The sequence below is a fragment of the Otolemur garnettii genome, unplaced genomic scaffold (genome assembly GCF_000181295.1).
Source record: "Otolemur garnettii isolate 467f Iridium unplaced genomic scaffold, OtoGar3 scaffold00100, whole genome shotgun sequence".
NCBI lineage: Eukaryota > Metazoa > Chordata > Mammalia > Primates > Galagidae > Otolemur > Otolemur garnettii.
In genome coordinates this window covers 7,640,364-7,655,496 of record NW_003852495.1, presented here as the reverse complement: position 1 = coordinate 7,655,496, position 15,133 = coordinate 7,640,364, and the positions used below count along the sequence as shown (strand labels likewise).

At 52.4% G+C, this 15,133-nt stretch overlaps 2 protein-coding genes and 1 non-coding gene across 3 annotated transcripts in view; 1 reads left to right on the top strand and 2 right to left on the bottom strand.

The window, feature by feature from the left end:
* The window catches only part of EIF3K (eukaryotic translation initiation factor 3 subunit K), an 18,304-nt gene extending 16,019 nt beyond the window's left edge, over nt 1–2,285 (bottom strand). The window contains exons 1-2 of the mRNA XM_003796157.3: nt 2,031–2,285; nt 1,020–1,118 (exon numbers count right to left, since the gene is read on the bottom strand). Coding sequence (XP_003796205.1) covers nt 1,020–1,118; nt 2,031–2,089 — 158 coding nt within the window. The 5' untranslated portion in view covers nt 2,090–2,285. The remainder of the gene's footprint in view (nt 1–1,019; nt 1,119–2,030) is intronic.
* Nucleotides 616–746, bottom strand: LOC111727339. Its single transcript, XR_002774917.1, has one exon. It is a non-coding gene; the product is annotated as a small nucleolar RNA SNORA24 (small nucleolar RNA).
* A 1,051-nt stretch (nt 2,286–3,336) lies between the features above and the next one.
* Nucleotides 3,337–15,133, top strand: part of MAP4K1 (mitogen-activated protein kinase kinase kinase kinase 1) — a 20,326-nt gene continuing 8,529 nt past the window's right edge. The window contains exons 1-22 of the mRNA XM_003796156.3: nt 3,337–3,550; nt 3,710–3,767; nt 3,890–3,980; nt 4,750–4,814; nt 6,878–6,933; nt 7,023–7,070; nt 7,231–7,273; nt 7,371–7,443; nt 7,891–8,022; nt 8,403–8,465; nt 8,575–8,656; nt 9,179–9,295; nt 9,529–9,607; nt 10,027–10,085; nt 10,165–10,205; nt 10,284–10,331; nt 11,134–11,176; nt 11,548–11,710; nt 11,788–11,870; nt 12,193–12,277; nt 13,450–13,526; nt 13,618–13,678. Coding sequence (XP_003796204.1) covers nt 3,452–3,550; nt 3,710–3,767; nt 3,890–3,980; nt 4,750–4,814; nt 6,878–6,933; nt 7,023–7,070; nt 7,231–7,273; nt 7,371–7,443; nt 7,891–8,022; nt 8,403–8,465; nt 8,575–8,656; nt 9,179–9,295; nt 9,529–9,607; nt 10,027–10,085; nt 10,165–10,205; nt 10,284–10,331; nt 11,134–11,176; nt 11,548–11,710; nt 11,788–11,870; nt 12,193–12,277; nt 13,450–13,526; nt 13,618–13,678 — 1,666 coding nt within the window. The 5' untranslated portion in view covers nt 3,337–3,451. The remainder of the gene's footprint in view (nt 3,551–3,709; nt 3,768–3,889; nt 3,981–4,749; nt 4,815–6,877; nt 6,934–7,022; nt 7,071–7,230; nt 7,274–7,370; nt 7,444–7,890; nt 8,023–8,402; nt 8,466–8,574; nt 8,657–9,178; nt 9,296–9,528; nt 9,608–10,026; nt 10,086–10,164; nt 10,206–10,283; nt 10,332–11,133; nt 11,177–11,547; nt 11,711–11,787; nt 11,871–12,192; nt 12,278–13,449; nt 13,527–13,617; nt 13,679–15,133) is intronic.

The window sequence follows — 15,133 nt, the reverse complement described above, 5'->3', positions numbered from 1 at the left end:
AAAAAAAAAAAAGAATAGTTAAAATTTGCCCAATAATGGGCACTCTTCAGATTATTTATTTTTTGAAACACAGTCTCATTTTGCACCCTCTGTAGAGTACTGTGCCATCATAGCTCACAGCAACCTCAAACTCTTGGGTTTGACCAATCCTTCTGCCTCAGCCTCCCGAGTAGCTAGGACGACAGGCAACCACCACAACATCTAGCTGGGTGTTTTTCTGTTTTTTAGTAGAGACAGGGTCTCATTCTTGCTCATCCTGGTCTTGAACTCCTGAGCTGAAGCAATCCACCTGCCTCACCCTCCCAGTGTGCTAGAATTGACACACTCTTCAGACTTTTTTTTTGAGACAGTCTCAAGCTGTTGCCCTGGGTAGAGTGCCCAGCCATCATAGCTCACAGTAACCTCAAACTCTTGGGCTTAAGCGATTCTCTTGCCTCAGTCCCAAGTAGCTGGGACTACAGGCGCCCGCCACAGTCTCTGGCTATTTTTTTTTCTTGTTGTTGTTGTTTGGCAGGCCTGGCTGGATTTGAAGCCACCAGCTCTGGTGTATGTGGCTGGCACCCTAGCCACTGAGCTACAGGTGCCAAGCCCACTCTTCAGATTTTTAATAGCAAAGAATGTTACTTGTGCAAGACAGAATCTGATAGCAATTAAATGGTGACAGCTTTGCCAATAACCAAGAATATGCTCTTCTGTGGCTAGGAAGGGAAACTGGCACAGCTGGCAGGTCCCTAAGATACTTGTAGACATAATTATCTTATTTATTTATTTATTGCAGTTTTTGGCCAGGGCTGGGTTTGAACCAGCCACCTCCAGCATACGGGGCCAGCGCCCTACTCCTTTGAGCCACAGGCGCCGCCCCAACATAATTAATTTTTAAAAACCATCCACCCTCCTGCCCCAACTTCCAAACCCTTGCAAACCACTCCCAGCCACCACCACCCCTTCCCCTGCCTTGTGTTGAGAGTGGCACCTTGCTAGCTGCTGGCATGGGGGTATGTACAGGGCTACGCACTCACAGCTTCAAGACAGCCAGATTGGCTTCCAGATCATAGGCATTCTCCTTGGCCTGTGTCTCCACATAGCGCTCCAGGGTGGCCAAGTTTTCAGGATTGTACCTAAAGGAGATTCAAGATGAGTGAGCAAAAAGGAGAAAGATGCTGAGACTAGTCATTTTATGAAGCAAAAGGCCACTGCAATCCGTTCTTCCTTCCCTTCCCCTCTAAATCTGGCACAGATCACCTGCTCTACCCAAGTAGTGAATCAGATCTATAATTTCTTTCTTTTTTTTCATTTTCAGGAAATTGCAAAGGAGGCAGAATATCTTTAACTTCTAACAAAACCTGTACACTTCCCAGACCTCTTGCTAAGTTCTAAACCCCATCAGAACACTGGATCTTGTCTAGGATGCCTCCCCAACCTCTCAACCAGTCACCTGTCTAGCCTGTACACACAGCTTGCTACCCCTTCCTCTCCTCCTCAGGCCTCCACCTGGTCCAGACCCATCCTCTCCTTTCTAGGTTACAGCCTAGCTTCCTCTACTCAGCCCTAACTACCCCTGGCTCTCACTATCTGTTGCTGGTTTTGTCTCCTCTCTGGAAGAGGAACCCAGTCTACGATAGCACAACCTGCAACTGTCTTCGTTGCACCTGGTGCCCAGCGCTGACAGAGTGGATGTCAGTGAACGTGCGATGAATGAATAACATGAGGGGCAGAGAATGGAGAGATTAAGTAGCACCGATAGACTGACGAGCAGAGGGAGGAAATCAGGAGCCAAGATAAAGAAACCTGAGGAGTGGAGAGGGAAATCTTAAGAGAATTAAAGAGGAAAATAAGTGGTAGGTAAGGCTCTCTCTTGCTTCTGGGCCTTTACAGTGCTGTTTTCTTAAACATCTCCTTCTCCAGAATGACCTCCTTACATCCAGAACGACGGAGAAACACCGCCTGAGGGCAAACCCAGGACCCTGACCACCCTTTGCGGTCTAGGGACAATCCTCTCCCCAGAGCGCTCCCTCCGATTAAGCTCAGACCTGTCGATACCCTTGAGCAACTTGCCCACGTTCGCTCTCATCTGCTCAAACATCGCCATGACTACTGTCGTCTTTCACAACCAGGACTGGAGGCGAACACTGAAGCGGAACGGTAGCCTCGAGGACCGGAAGAAAAAGAGGCGGTGGAAACGGAATTACGCCCGCTTGTCGCTCCAGCTCTAGAAAAGTAGTAAACGGGTTGAGTGAGGCTTTTGCAACAGCTGCCACGCTTTCCGGCTGCCACGTGACATCTTCACGGCAGGCGCAATTGGAGCGTGCGTATTCGCTCCGCCTGAGCTGGACCAACGGCGTGAGAAAAAGCTTAGTTTACTTCAGTGCGCAGGCGCCTTAGGTTGAGGAGGTGGGGCTAAACATTTCCCGGCGTCTTGTACCTTGTTCTAGCACTGAGGACTTGCGCGCGCGTGCGCGAGCTCTTCCGGAAGGCGCTTGAGCTCTGACCGCGAGCGCGCACGTCGTTTAGAGCGCGGCCGTATACCCACGGAACTCTGTGGGAATGCGTGCGGTAGTTCTCCAATTGGGCGGTGGGCAAGTCCCGCTCAGGTCCCTCTTGCTTTAGACTTGTGCCCCAGAGGCAGGTTTCAAGCCCTGCATCCTGGTCCCTACCCTCTATCAGATACAAGAGTAGGATCTCATAAAGCTATTGTGCCCTGCGGGCAGGGACTGGGCAAGGAGCCCCTGAACTCCCGCCAGATTGCGCCCAGTCTCCATTCGGTTGCAGTTTTGCGGCTGAGGGCATCTTGTGGTGCCAGGAGTTATTTGTGTACAAGTTCTGTACTTTGCAGGCCTGAATGCACAGACATGTGCCATGTATGTGGAGGTATATATCCTGGGTACATCCACATGTGTACACACAAATATCCAGGCCTGTGCGTATCTACACGTCGGCACACCGTGCAGGGGCCAACACAAGTGCGTGTATGTGACCCATGTGAACAGGCATGTACACTGCATAGCCATCCCGGTGCACACCTGCCACCCCCAGGTTGTGACCAAACCTTCAAGTACCCAGCAGAGGTTAAACTATGGTTTTTAGAGACTGCTCAGAACGGGGGGTGGGGTGGGGGTATTGGAGTGGGAGGGATGGTGCTAGGGCACCCGCTGGGTTATAAGTAAGTTCTTTTGCATCATATTTACATACAGCCCTGGGTCTTGGAGGTGAAGGGTAGTCCCTTGGGTCCCTAGGCAAGCTGCCTGTCATAGATTTTCAGAGCTCTGGGGACAGGGGGTGGAGCCAGGGCACAGCCCTGCAGCTGGGGCAGGAAGCGAGAGTGGGGAGGGGGTAGGCCACAGCCTGCGGAGGCAAGGCGGGTGCAGGGCTTGTGGAAAGGGAGGGAGGTGCCAGCACTTGAGCCCTGAGGCCCTGCTGGCCCCTGGGCGCAGGCCAGCTCTGGCCCCAAGGAATGGACTTTACAGACCCCGACATTTTTAATAAGGACCCCCGTGACCATTACGACCTGTTGCAGCGGCTGGGTGGCGGCACCTATGGGGAAGTCTTCAAGGTGAGAAAGTCCCTTTCATCCCCATCATCCTCAATCTAGTCACCTTTGGAGTGAGGTCCTAGAAAGGAAAAGAGTGTAAGCGGGCCCCAGTCCTTGTCTTTGGCTCAGGGATGCTAAGGCAAGTGGAGCCTGCCTGACTGCCAACTTCCCCTTTACAAGGCTCGAGACAAGGTGTCGGGGGACCTGGTGGCATTGAAGATGGTGAAAATGGAGCCTGGTGAGGAGAGAACCCAGGAGATCCTTCCCCATATCTATACCCCACCTCCCAGGACACTGGGATCACATCTGCGGTAGCTCCCTCCCTGCAAGCAGCCTTTTCTCTCCTACCCCTCCTCACAGATGACGATGTCTCCACCCTTCAGAAGGAAATCCTCATGCTGAAAACTTGCCGGCATGCCAACATCGTGGCCTACCATGGGAGTTATCTCTGGTGATGAGCTTTAGACTTGCGCCCTGGAACTCAGCTCAGCACCTAACCCGGACTCCCATTTCTGACAGGGGCACCCCTTAATTTGATCTCCAAACCTGAGCTTCCATTTCTGACTGGGGTACCCTAACCTAACCTCTAACCCTGGACCCTCATTTTTAATGGGGGCACTCCTAACCTGTTCTTCAGTCCAAAGTCCCACTCTTTTAACTAGAGCACCCTTTAACCTAGATCCCCAATCTAAACTCCCGTTTCTGGCCAGGGGTCTCCAAAATGATTCTTTCATATTAATGCAATCTGAAATCAACTCCCCTTAAACTAATCTCTCATTATTCTGCCCTTTGGGTCCCCCAGTTTCACTCCCTGCATGAACGAAAACCCCCAAATTCCCTGACCCCCCAATTTATATTTGTTGCCCCACTAATGACCTCAGCTTCTCAGAACTGGCACCCTGGGCCCCTCTGCAACCTGTGAGATCTCTGCTCTGTATTCCTAGGTTAGCATAGGACTATAGATGGGTACCCAGGGTTTGAAGCTGGAAGACCTAGGTTCAAGTTGAGTTGTCCCTGAATGCATATTTCCTCTCTGGCCTTAACTTCCTCATCTGTCTGGGAATGGAACAATCTCACCCTGGTGGGCAAGGGGTGATAAAGCGAAGACAGCTGTTGCAATAAAGTTCTTACTGAACTAGGACAAGACAGTGTACTGGGGGCTCTCCTATAAATAATAATATATTGCTGTTATTACTATTATTACTCTTGAACCATTGTAGGTTGCAGAAGCTCTGGATCTGCATGGAATTCTGTGGGGCTGGTTCTCTCCAGGACATCTACCAAGGTTAGAGGAAGGACAAGGGCATCTACCACACCTCCCTAATCCACCTCTTCTATCTCTGACTTTCTGGTCCATACTTCACACAATAAGCCCCTCCTCTGAGCCTGCTGATGCTGGAGATACAGGGACAGAGTGGGCCCAGCCCCAGTCTTTGTGCATGCAGTGACCACCCACCCCCCCATCTCTCCTTCCCCAGCTTTTTTCTATATCTGCATTTTCCTGCCACGGCCTATTTGTGTGTTTGATATTTCTGCATTTTCTAGCTCATAGGTGCCTTTTTTTTTCTGAGACAGAGTCTCACTCTGTTACCCTGGCTAGAGTGTCGTGTACCCTGGCTAGAGTGTCGTGGCATCATCATAGCTCACAGCAACCTCAAACTCTTGGGCTCAAGTGACCCTCTTGCCTCAGCCTCCTGAGTAACTAACTGGGAGTACAGGCACCCACCACAATGCCCAACTACTTTTTTCCATTTTTTAGTAGAGACAGGGTCCTCCTCTTGCACAGGCTAGTCTCGAACTCCTGAACTCAAGCAATCCATCACCTCGTCCTCCCAGAGTGCTAAGATTACAGGTGTGAGCCACCACACCCAGCCAAATTTTTGTTGAACGAATGAATTTCTGATTCTTTCTCTCAGTCTGCCTTTCATTCTCTTGGAGAATTTGAGGGTGGCAGTGGGGCCGACCTCTGATCACCTCTGTGAATTTCCAATTCCCACTACTGTCTTAGGCCATCTCTCTGACTCCCTCCCGTCATAGGCCTCAACTGTTAGAAGAGGAAGGACTTTATTAAGAAGTCCTCCAGAGGGTAACTGAGGCACACAGAAAGGAAGTGAAACACACAGCCATTCTGTCAGACCCGACTTCTGACCACCTCTTCCATCTCTCTCTGGGATTCCCTCTCCACTCCTCTGTGTCTCTCTCTTTCTAAATACAGCATATCTGTCTTCTCACATTTTGGTCTCTGATCATCTTTTTCTGTCTCTTTCTGTTTGGATCTGTCCGTTTCTTTCTCTTTGTCTCTGTCTATCTCTGTGTCTCTCTGCCATTCATCATTTTGCAAAGTCACATCACTCCCCTCTCTGTTGAGAGCCTGCCCACGGCTCTGGCTCCTGCTTCCCTCAGAGAAGCCCAAACTCCCTGTCCGGTCCATCCTAAGATGGCCAGCCTCACCTCCTACTCCTTTCCTCCCCACACTCAGCTGCTTTTCAAATCTACCAGGCACCCTTTTACCTCCCTGGCCCTGCATTCACTGTTCCCCATCAGAGTGGGACTGTCATATCATCAGCCACTGTCACCTTAGAGTAGCCTTTGCTGACCACTATGTGTTAAATGTCAACCCTTTTCACACACATTTCCATTCTTGCTTTATTTTTTTCCTACTATTTTTTTTTTCTTTTTTGAGACAGAGCCTCAAGCTGTCCCCCTGGGTAGAGTCCCCTGACATCACAGCAGCTCACAGCAACCTCCAACTCCTGGGCTCAAGCGAGACTCCTGCCTCAGCCTCCCAAGTAGCTGGGACCACAGGCACCTGCCACAACGCCTGGCTATTTTTTGGTTGCAGCCGTCATTGTTGATTGGCAGGCCCGGGCTGGTTTCAAACCCGCCACCTTAGGTGTATGTGGTTGGTGCCTAAGCCACCTGAGCCACAGGCTCCGAGCCTTTTTTCCTACTATTGATTAGCATCTCAAGGGCTACATATTTTTGCTTATTTATCTTGTTTGCTTTCTGTCTCCCCCACTGGAATGTTCTCTCCCTGAGGGCAGGAATGTCTGTTCCTTGTTTGTAGCTGTGTCCTAGAGCCTCTTGCTGTGCCTGGCACATAGTAGACACACAGAGGACATCTGCAGAATGGCTCTCTGCCTCCTCTGGCCTCTATTAAGCTGTATTGCCACCTCACTCTGTCCCCAACTGCCATCTTCCCCGCCGTCTCCCCCTCCCACTGGTCCCAACCTGGTTCTCCTCCCCTTGTGGCTCCCTCTCAGCTGGTGTGGGTGGGGACCAGGGCTCCCCAGCCCAAGTTTCCTGGCTCTCATCCAACACCTGGCCTGGCCGGGGTGACCTTTGCAGTGACAGGCTCCCTGTCAGAGCTCCAGATTAGCTATGTGTGCCGGGAAGTGCTGCAGGTGAGGAGAGGCTGGGGGGCCTGGGGATGGGGTAGGCCCCACTCCAGCTTCCAGACACTCACAGCCCCCTTGTCCCACCCTTCTCCCAGGGACTGGCCTACCTGCACTCACAGAAGAAGATACACAGAGACATCAAGGTGGTCTTAGGGCAGAGGGGTGCCATTGAGGGATGGGACCCAGGAGATGGGAGTGGCATGGGGGCTCAGGGTGGCTTGAGCTGTGAGGTGGAGCTGGGAGGGGTGCTGGGCAGGGGGTTCCTGCAGCCTCTTATCTCCGAGGCTTCCCTCTCATCTCCAGGGAGCCAACATCCTCATCAATGATGCTGGGGAGGTCAGACTAGGTGAGTGAGGCTGGGGGTTGGGGGGTTGGAGGGCTGGTTGGGGGATCTGAGGGGTCAAGCGACACCAGATCACTCACTACATGTCTCCTGCCTCCAGCTGACTTTGGCATCTCAGCCCAGATTGGGGCAACGCTGGCTAGACGCCTCTCTTTCATTGGGACACCCTACTGGTGAGGGACACCAAGGAGGCACCTGGGGTGGAATGGGGGACAGTGGCTTTTCCCACCCTAGTTCTCAGGGAATCTCCTTCCTGGCTCTGTTGCCCTGCCCATGCTTTTCTTCTCTGAAGCTCTTCTCATTCTCTTTCGCTCTCTGAGTCTTCCATTTACCTGTGTCTCTGTCCCTCCTGCCTGCTCTCTCAGCGTCTGTGTTGATTTTTATCTTGGTCTCTGTCCTTCCACAGCTGCCTATTTCAGTCTTTCCCTCTATCTCAGTCCATGGCACCCTCTGTCTCTTTGTTTCTGTCTTTCTCACTGTCTCTCTGACCGTATCTGTCTCTCTTTGTCTCTCTCCATCTGACTCTGTGTCTTAGCCCCTTTTGCCCCATTCTCCTCTCCACATCCCTTCCCTCCCCCTCCCCATGCCACCCTTGGTTCTCTGAGGGTCTCTGTCCCCAGGATGGCTCCAGAAGTGGCGGCCGTGGCCCTGAAGGGGGGATACAATGAGCTATGTGACATCTGGTCCCTGGGCATCACAGCTATTGAACTAGCCGAGCTGCAGCCGCCACTCTTTGATGTGCACCCCCTGAGGTAGGCAGGTGTGGCAGGTCCCCTGGGCCTGGAGATCCTGCCCAGTCCTGATCCTGCAGACCACCCTTCAATCTGCCTCCCACGTCCAGGTCCCTTTATAGGAGACCACCAAGGATTTCCCCTCCCAGAAAGCCTTTTCTTCAGCCTTCCACACCAGAAGTCCCCAACTCAGGGGTCCCCTCCTGAAGCCCCCCTTTGCATGTGCTCCGTAAAGTGATAAATGGCTTCCGTGAGGAGAGGCATTGGAAAACCTGACCCTTGCTCTCATTCTGTGCCTCAGTTCACTCTCTGCTGACCTCAGTGCTACTGGGAACCCCTCAAACTGTGAGGTCTGGCCCCCTTGGGGGTCTGAACCCCATATTCTTTCCCTGTTATTCTAGAGTTCTCTTCCTCATGACCAAGAGTGGCTACCAGCCTCCTCGGCTAAAGGAAAAAGGCAAATGGTAAGAGGCGTGATGACAGGGTGAGAGAGTGGAGATGGAACCTGGGATGGTGGTCCCATGGGAAGGCCACTGGTCCCCTCACCCTGGAACCTGGCTTTTTCCTCCCAAGGTCTGCTGCCTTCCACAACTTTGTCAAAGTCACCCTCACTAAGAGCCCCAAGAAACGACCAAGCGCCACCAAGATGCTCAGTGTAAACCTCTTTTCCCTGAGAAGCCTTCCCCAAACTCTCACTCCAGAATTTCTTGGGGGCTTCCACACTCCCTAGAATTTTGATAGTTTAGTTCCAAAGAACCCCCATGGCCCTTTCAAAGTCCCTAGTCCCTCAGAATTTCCCAGGAACACTTCCCCGATCCTCAGAATTATACCTCAGACCTGTCTTAGATCCCCTGAGTTTCTAGAACTCAAACATTCCCAAGGGCCTCAAGACTTGTTCCTGAGCATCCTCTTCAATTTTAAGGGAGCCCCAGTCCTCTCTATGACAATTCGGGGATGCTCCAAGGCCCCTCAGAGAACTCTAAATTCTTCTAATCTCTTAAAACTTCTCAGAATCCCCCAGGCCTCTGAGCTTCCTAAAGTTCCACACCCTGGATTCCTCAGACAGGTCCTCCAGCCCCAGCCCTAGCCCTAGCCCCTGCCCCAGCCCCAGCCCCAGCCCCAGCTCCTTCCCTCTGCACCAGCTTTCTGGGTATGGACACCTCTTCCCCTCCCCCAGCATCAACTGTTAGCCCAGCCTGGGCTGAACAGAGGCCTGATTCTAGATCTTCTTGACAAACTGAGGAATCCTGGAAAGGGGGCCCTCACTGGGGAGATCGAGGATGAGGAGCCTGAGGTGAGGGCCTTGGCTGGCCAGAGCACTGGCCCCTCTTGGCCTTTGCTCAGGCTGCCCCCCCTGCTGGGAGTGCCTTCCTGCCACCTGAGAAGGAGCACAGGGCAGGAAGATGGGGAGCTTGGCACCAGCCTGGGCACAGGAGGCCTGTAGAAGAGAGGAGGGCTCAAGACTGGGCCCACACAGGGGGGCTGCTTGGGGGTCTTGAGCCCTGATGCGGCTGCCCCTCTGCCTAGCTACCTCCTGCCATCCCTCGGCGTATCAAATCTACCCACCGGTCCAGCTCTCTGGGGGTCCCAGATGCAGACTGCTGTCGTGAGTAGAAAACCTTAAAGTTATCTGACCCTATCATAGATGCCAGAAACCCCTGCCCCATCTACCATCAGACCACCAGAAATCCTCTACCACCTGATCTACAAAATGACCACAGAGACCCCCACCTCTCTAACTTGTAAACAGACTGCATGAGACTCCCCATCACCACCCTGACACCAAAAGAGACCCCAATACCCAATGGATGCTGAAAACAAATGCTTTGTAACTACTTTGAGCCCCCACTTCCCTGATCCCAAACCCAGACTCACAAACAAGACCCCTACATAAACCAAGACCCCTCCTCCAAGGGACAGTTCTAGCCCCAAGATCTTAGCTTCAAAATCCCCAAATTCTACTCTATTTCCAGCTATGTTTCACTCCCCTGCCCTAGCTCACTGTGGTTCCCTTTCCCCACCCAGGGCGGCACATGGAGTTCAGGAAGCTCAGAGGACTGGAGACCAGACCCCCAGTCGACACAGTGAGCTGCCTTCCTCCGCTCTCCCCAGGTGCCCTCTGAATCCCCCTAGGCCACTGCTGACACCTTTCCTATCCCACAGGCTCGCTTACAGCCCCCCAAAGACTTCTGGAGCAGCCCCAGGTCAGGGGTCCCTGGGTAGGTGGGGAAGGGGCTGGGATGTGATTGAGAGCCCTGAAGCTGATTCCTGTCACTCTTCAGGCGGCACCTGTCAGAGTCGGATGATGATGACTATGATGACGTGGACATGTAAGCACAGCCCCACCTCAGCCCCACCTTCCTGCAGGCCCCCAGCTTGCCTTCACCCTTAAGCCTCCTGTGGCCCTTCCTTCATTCCTTCCTTCCTCCCTGTCTTCCTTCCTAAGCCCTGTTCCCTGCTCCCACCTCCCTTCACTCCTTCACTTTCCACTCCTGACGCCCCAATCCCAGCTCTAGCCTACCTTCTTTCTAGCTTCTCATAAGACCTGTGACCTGACTCCAACTTCAATCCCCCACCTGCCCTCAACCCAAGACCTAACCCCACTTATCCTCCTCAGCCCTGAAGCTTCCGCTATATCCGAGTCTCAAACACTTACCTGATGTCACCCCTGCCCCAGCCTGCATCTTTTCTCATCTTCTTTCCCAACCTCAGGCTGAACCTTGGCCCCTGGAAATTTCCCAAAGGCCAGACCCTGAGCCCCAGGCCCCACATCCCCCAGACCCTAAGCCCAGAGCCAGGCTCAGGTGTACTTACTCATTCTACCCATCCTGTATGTCACAGCCCGTGTGTGACACCAACACAGAGTAAAAGTCTGGTCCACAGGTGCTGATGTTACATGTGTCACTAGGTGGTATAAAGACTCAAAGGCTTGGTGCATTGTCACCACTCGTTCTCCAAGAGGTGCTGTTCCTGTTATCACTATCATCATTAGTCCTTTAATCCTCAGCTCCAGCCAGACCCAGTCACCCCTCACCCTCCTCTCCTCAGACTGCAATCCCAGGTTCCAGCCCCATCTTCCCCCAGTTCTTGTTCCCCAGACCCCTACTTGTTTACCCTATCTTTTTGTTTCAGCCCCACCCCTGCTGAGGACATACCTCCTCCACTGCCCCCCAAGGTAAGGCCCTAGGTCGGGGATGGGAGGCTGGGGCCAGGGTTCCAGTCCTTGGCTGCTGGGGTACTGGGCTCTCTAGGGCTGGGGGTCCAAGAAATGGGGATCTGTGAGTGGCATCCCTCAACCTGGGGGTGGGATTCAAAATATTTAGCCTCATAGCACTGATGGATCCATCATTAGCCCATGAATTCTGGAGTGTGAGGATGTCCCAGGTAGGGTGTCAGAGGGGACTGGAGCGGCAGCAAGATGTTGTGGGGAGGGTCAGAGCCATGGCTGTCAGTCCTGTTGGAGCCAAGGAGTGGGGTCACAGAAGGGTGCCCTCCCTCTGCAATCATCTGATATTTCCCCCCATGCTTCTTTCCTTTACTCCAAAGCCCAAGTTCCGTTCTCCATCAGATGAGGGTCCTGGGGGGCCAAGGGATGAAGGGCAGCTGAGCCCAGGGGTGCTGGTCCGGTGTGCCAGTGGACCTCCTCCACGCACTCCACGTCCTAGGCCTCCCCCAGCCACTGGCAGCCCCCACCTCACTGCCCATTCAGGTAATGGGACAGGCTGGGTGGAGGGTGGGTAGGGGTGGGGTGACCTTGGGGGCTGATTTTCTCCCACCCTCTCTCAGAACCCTCACTCTGGAACCCAGCTTCCCAGGAGCCTGACCAGCCCCCACTACTGCCCCCCAAGAAGGAAAAGATGAAGAGGAAGGTAAGGGCCAACTATTCTGAGGACTTGCATCTCTCCATGGGGCTGGGGATGCCTGGTGGGGGTGGGAGAACTGATAATGATAGGTAATGTGTGCTGAGCACTTCTCCTGTGCTCGACTCAGATAGGAGGCCTAGTTTCATTGATGGGGAAATTGAGGCTCAGAGAGGCTAAGTAGCTTGCCCAAGTTCATATGTACACCTTGAGGAGGCAGAGGCAGGATTTGAACCCAGGTACCCTTGCTGCAGACTCCTAACCCTTGCACTTTCTTGTTCCTTGCTTCCCTTGGCTGGATCTGCCGCCTGGCCCTGTGTGGCCTGCTCAGGGATGTGCCCTTCTGGTAAAGTTGTTCAATGGCTGCCCACTCCGGATCCACAGCACAGCTGCCTGGACACACCCCTCCACCAAGGGTGGGCATTCAGGAGGGTCAGGGAGAGCACAGGGGTGGGGGGCTGGGGAGCAAAAGTAGGGAGGAGGAGGAGATCTAACAGAAGGCACAAAGCAAAGGCAGGGACTAGGGAGGGTCTTGATGGGGCTAGGAGCTGGCCAGTTGAGACAGGTCAGAGCCTATGGTTTAGTTGAGATTTGGGGATCAAGGATGAGTAGAGGAAAGATAAGTTGAAGAATGAAAACTAGGGGGACAGAATGGGTGGACAGAAGGTCTGCTGGAGGTTAATGGTAGAGAGACTGCCATCAGCATTTTGGGATCAAGAATTTTGGGAATAGGGGGGTGCCAGCCCCATATGCCAGAGGTGGCGGGTTCAAACCCAGCCTTGGCCAAAAACTTCAAAAAAAAAAAAAAAAAAGAATTTTGGGCATTGGAAGACAACAGAGGGCAGGCACCTGTAGCTTAGTGGTTAGGGCACCAGCCACATGCACTGGGGCTGGTGGGTTCGAACCCAGCCCAGGCCTGTTAAACAAAAAAATTAGCCAGGCATCGTGGCAGGGGCCTGTAGCCCCAGCTACTCAGGAGGCAGAGGCAAGAGGATTGCTTGAGCCCAAGAGTTTGAGGTTGCTGTGAGCTATGATGCTATCACAGGCTATTGAGGGTGACAAAATGAGACTCTGTCCCCCCAAAAAGAAAAAAAGAATAGAGCAGAAAAGGACAGAGTCTGGGCATCAAAGATAGGGAGACAAAGTCAGTGATGGAGTCAACATTAAAGAAACAGCATCAGAGTTTGGGGTGTCACATTGGAAAGGAAATGTCATATTTGGGAGTGTCTGAGTTTGAGGATCAGTGTAAGACAGCATTAGCATTTGGGGAGCAGAAATGGGGAGAAAGAGGGCTAGAATTTAGAGGGCTATTTTGGGGGGTAGGTCTAAGGTTGGGGTCAGAACTGAGGAAACGTAGGGCCAGGATTTGTGGCCCACTGGGATATAGCAAGTCACAGGCAGAGAAGAATGAAACTGGTTTAAGGGACTGGTCAGGATTTTAGGGGGGGGAATAGAGGTGGGGAGTATCAGTTTGGGGTGAGAGGGAATAGATAGAGCTGGGGGTGAAAGTTTGGGATCAAACAGGCAGGAATTTGGAAGGTCCCCCACAATGGGGTAGGTCTCAGTATCCTTAATGTTTGTCCCCCAGACCAGCACCTGCTCCTGGGTGCAGAAGAAGGCATCTTCATCTTGAACCGGAATGACCAGGAGGCTACACTGGAGATGGTGAGGGACTGTGCCTGGGATGGGGCAAGGACAGGGGCTGGAGTTGGGGGTTGCTGGGGTGTCACAGGAGCCATCCTCCCTGTCTCTGCAGCTCTTTCCTAGCCGGACTACCTGGGTGTACTCCATCAACAATGTCCTCATGTCTCTCTCAGGTCTGGCTGTGGGTTGGGGGGAGAAGTGGGATGAAGGGTTAGGGAAATGGGAAGTAGATAGGCACAACTGAAAACACTTAGGTTCCCCCATCACAGAGCCTGAGCCACTTTTTCATTGTGCTCCCTGAGCCTCAGTTTTCCCCATCTGTAAGATGGGGCCCACAATAATCTCTACCTCTCCAGTCAGTTTTGAGATAATGTCTACAATAGTTTTTCTTTTTTTTTTTTTTTTTTTTTTTTTTGAGACAGAGCCTCAAGCTGTCCCCCTGGGCAGAGTGCCGTGGCATTACAGCTCACAGCAACCTCCAACTCCTGGGCTTAAGCGAGTCTCCTGCCTCCGCCTCCCAAGTAGCTGGGACCACAGGCGCCCGCCACAACGCCCGGCTATTTTTTGGTTGCAGCCGTCATTGTTGTTTGGTGGGTCCGGGCTGGGGATTCGAACCCGCCACCTTAGGTGTACGTGGTTGGCACTTTAGCCGGTTGAGCTATAGGCGCCGAGCCTACAATAGTTTTTTTTTGAGCCAGAGTCTCAAGCTGTCGCCCTGGGTAGAATGCTATGGCATCACAGCTCACAGCAACCTCAAATTCTTGGGCTTAAGTGATTCTCTTGCCTCAGCCTCCCAAGTAGCTGGAACTACAGGCACCTGCCACAGCACTGGGCTGTTTTTTGGTTGTAGTTGTCATTGTTGTTTGGCAGGCCTGGGCTGGATTTGAACCTGCCAGCTCTGGTGTATATGGTTGCCGCCCTAGCCACTGAGCTACAGAGGCGCCAAGCCTCTATAATAGTTTTTAAATAGCTTTCAGATGATAGTGAGAACTTATTCCACACTTAACTAAGGTTGAGTGAACAAGTTGCAGATTAAAAACCAATCTGTGGGGTGTTGGCCCCATATACTGGAGGTGGTTGGTTTGAACCTGGCCCCAACCAAAAACTGCAAAAACAAAAACAAAAACAAAACCAATCTGTGTTACTGGTTTTTTTTTTTTTTTTTTTTTTAGAGACAATCTTACTTTATCACCCTCGGTAGAGTGCCAGGGTGTCACACAGCTCACAGCAACTTCCAACTCCTTGCCTCAGCCTCCTGCCACAACGCCCGGCTATTTTTTTGTTGCAATTTGGCCAGGGCTGGGCTTGAACCTGCTACCCTCAGTATATGGGGCGGTGCCTCACTGAGCCACAGGCACTGCCCCTGTGTTACTGTTTTATAAATGTTTTGTGTAAAAGAATTTCCAATTGTGGAGGAAACACCAAGCCAAATAGGATTGATAAGCTAGTTAATATCACATCTGTGATGACAAATGTTAGATGAATTTATAGATGTGTTTTTTTTTCTTGTGTGACTAAGTCACTCTGTTGCCCAGACTGCCATGGTTCAGCCTACCTCATATTAACCTCAAACTCCTGGGTTCAAGGAGTCCTCCTGCCTCAGCCTCCCCAGTAGCTGGCACTACAGA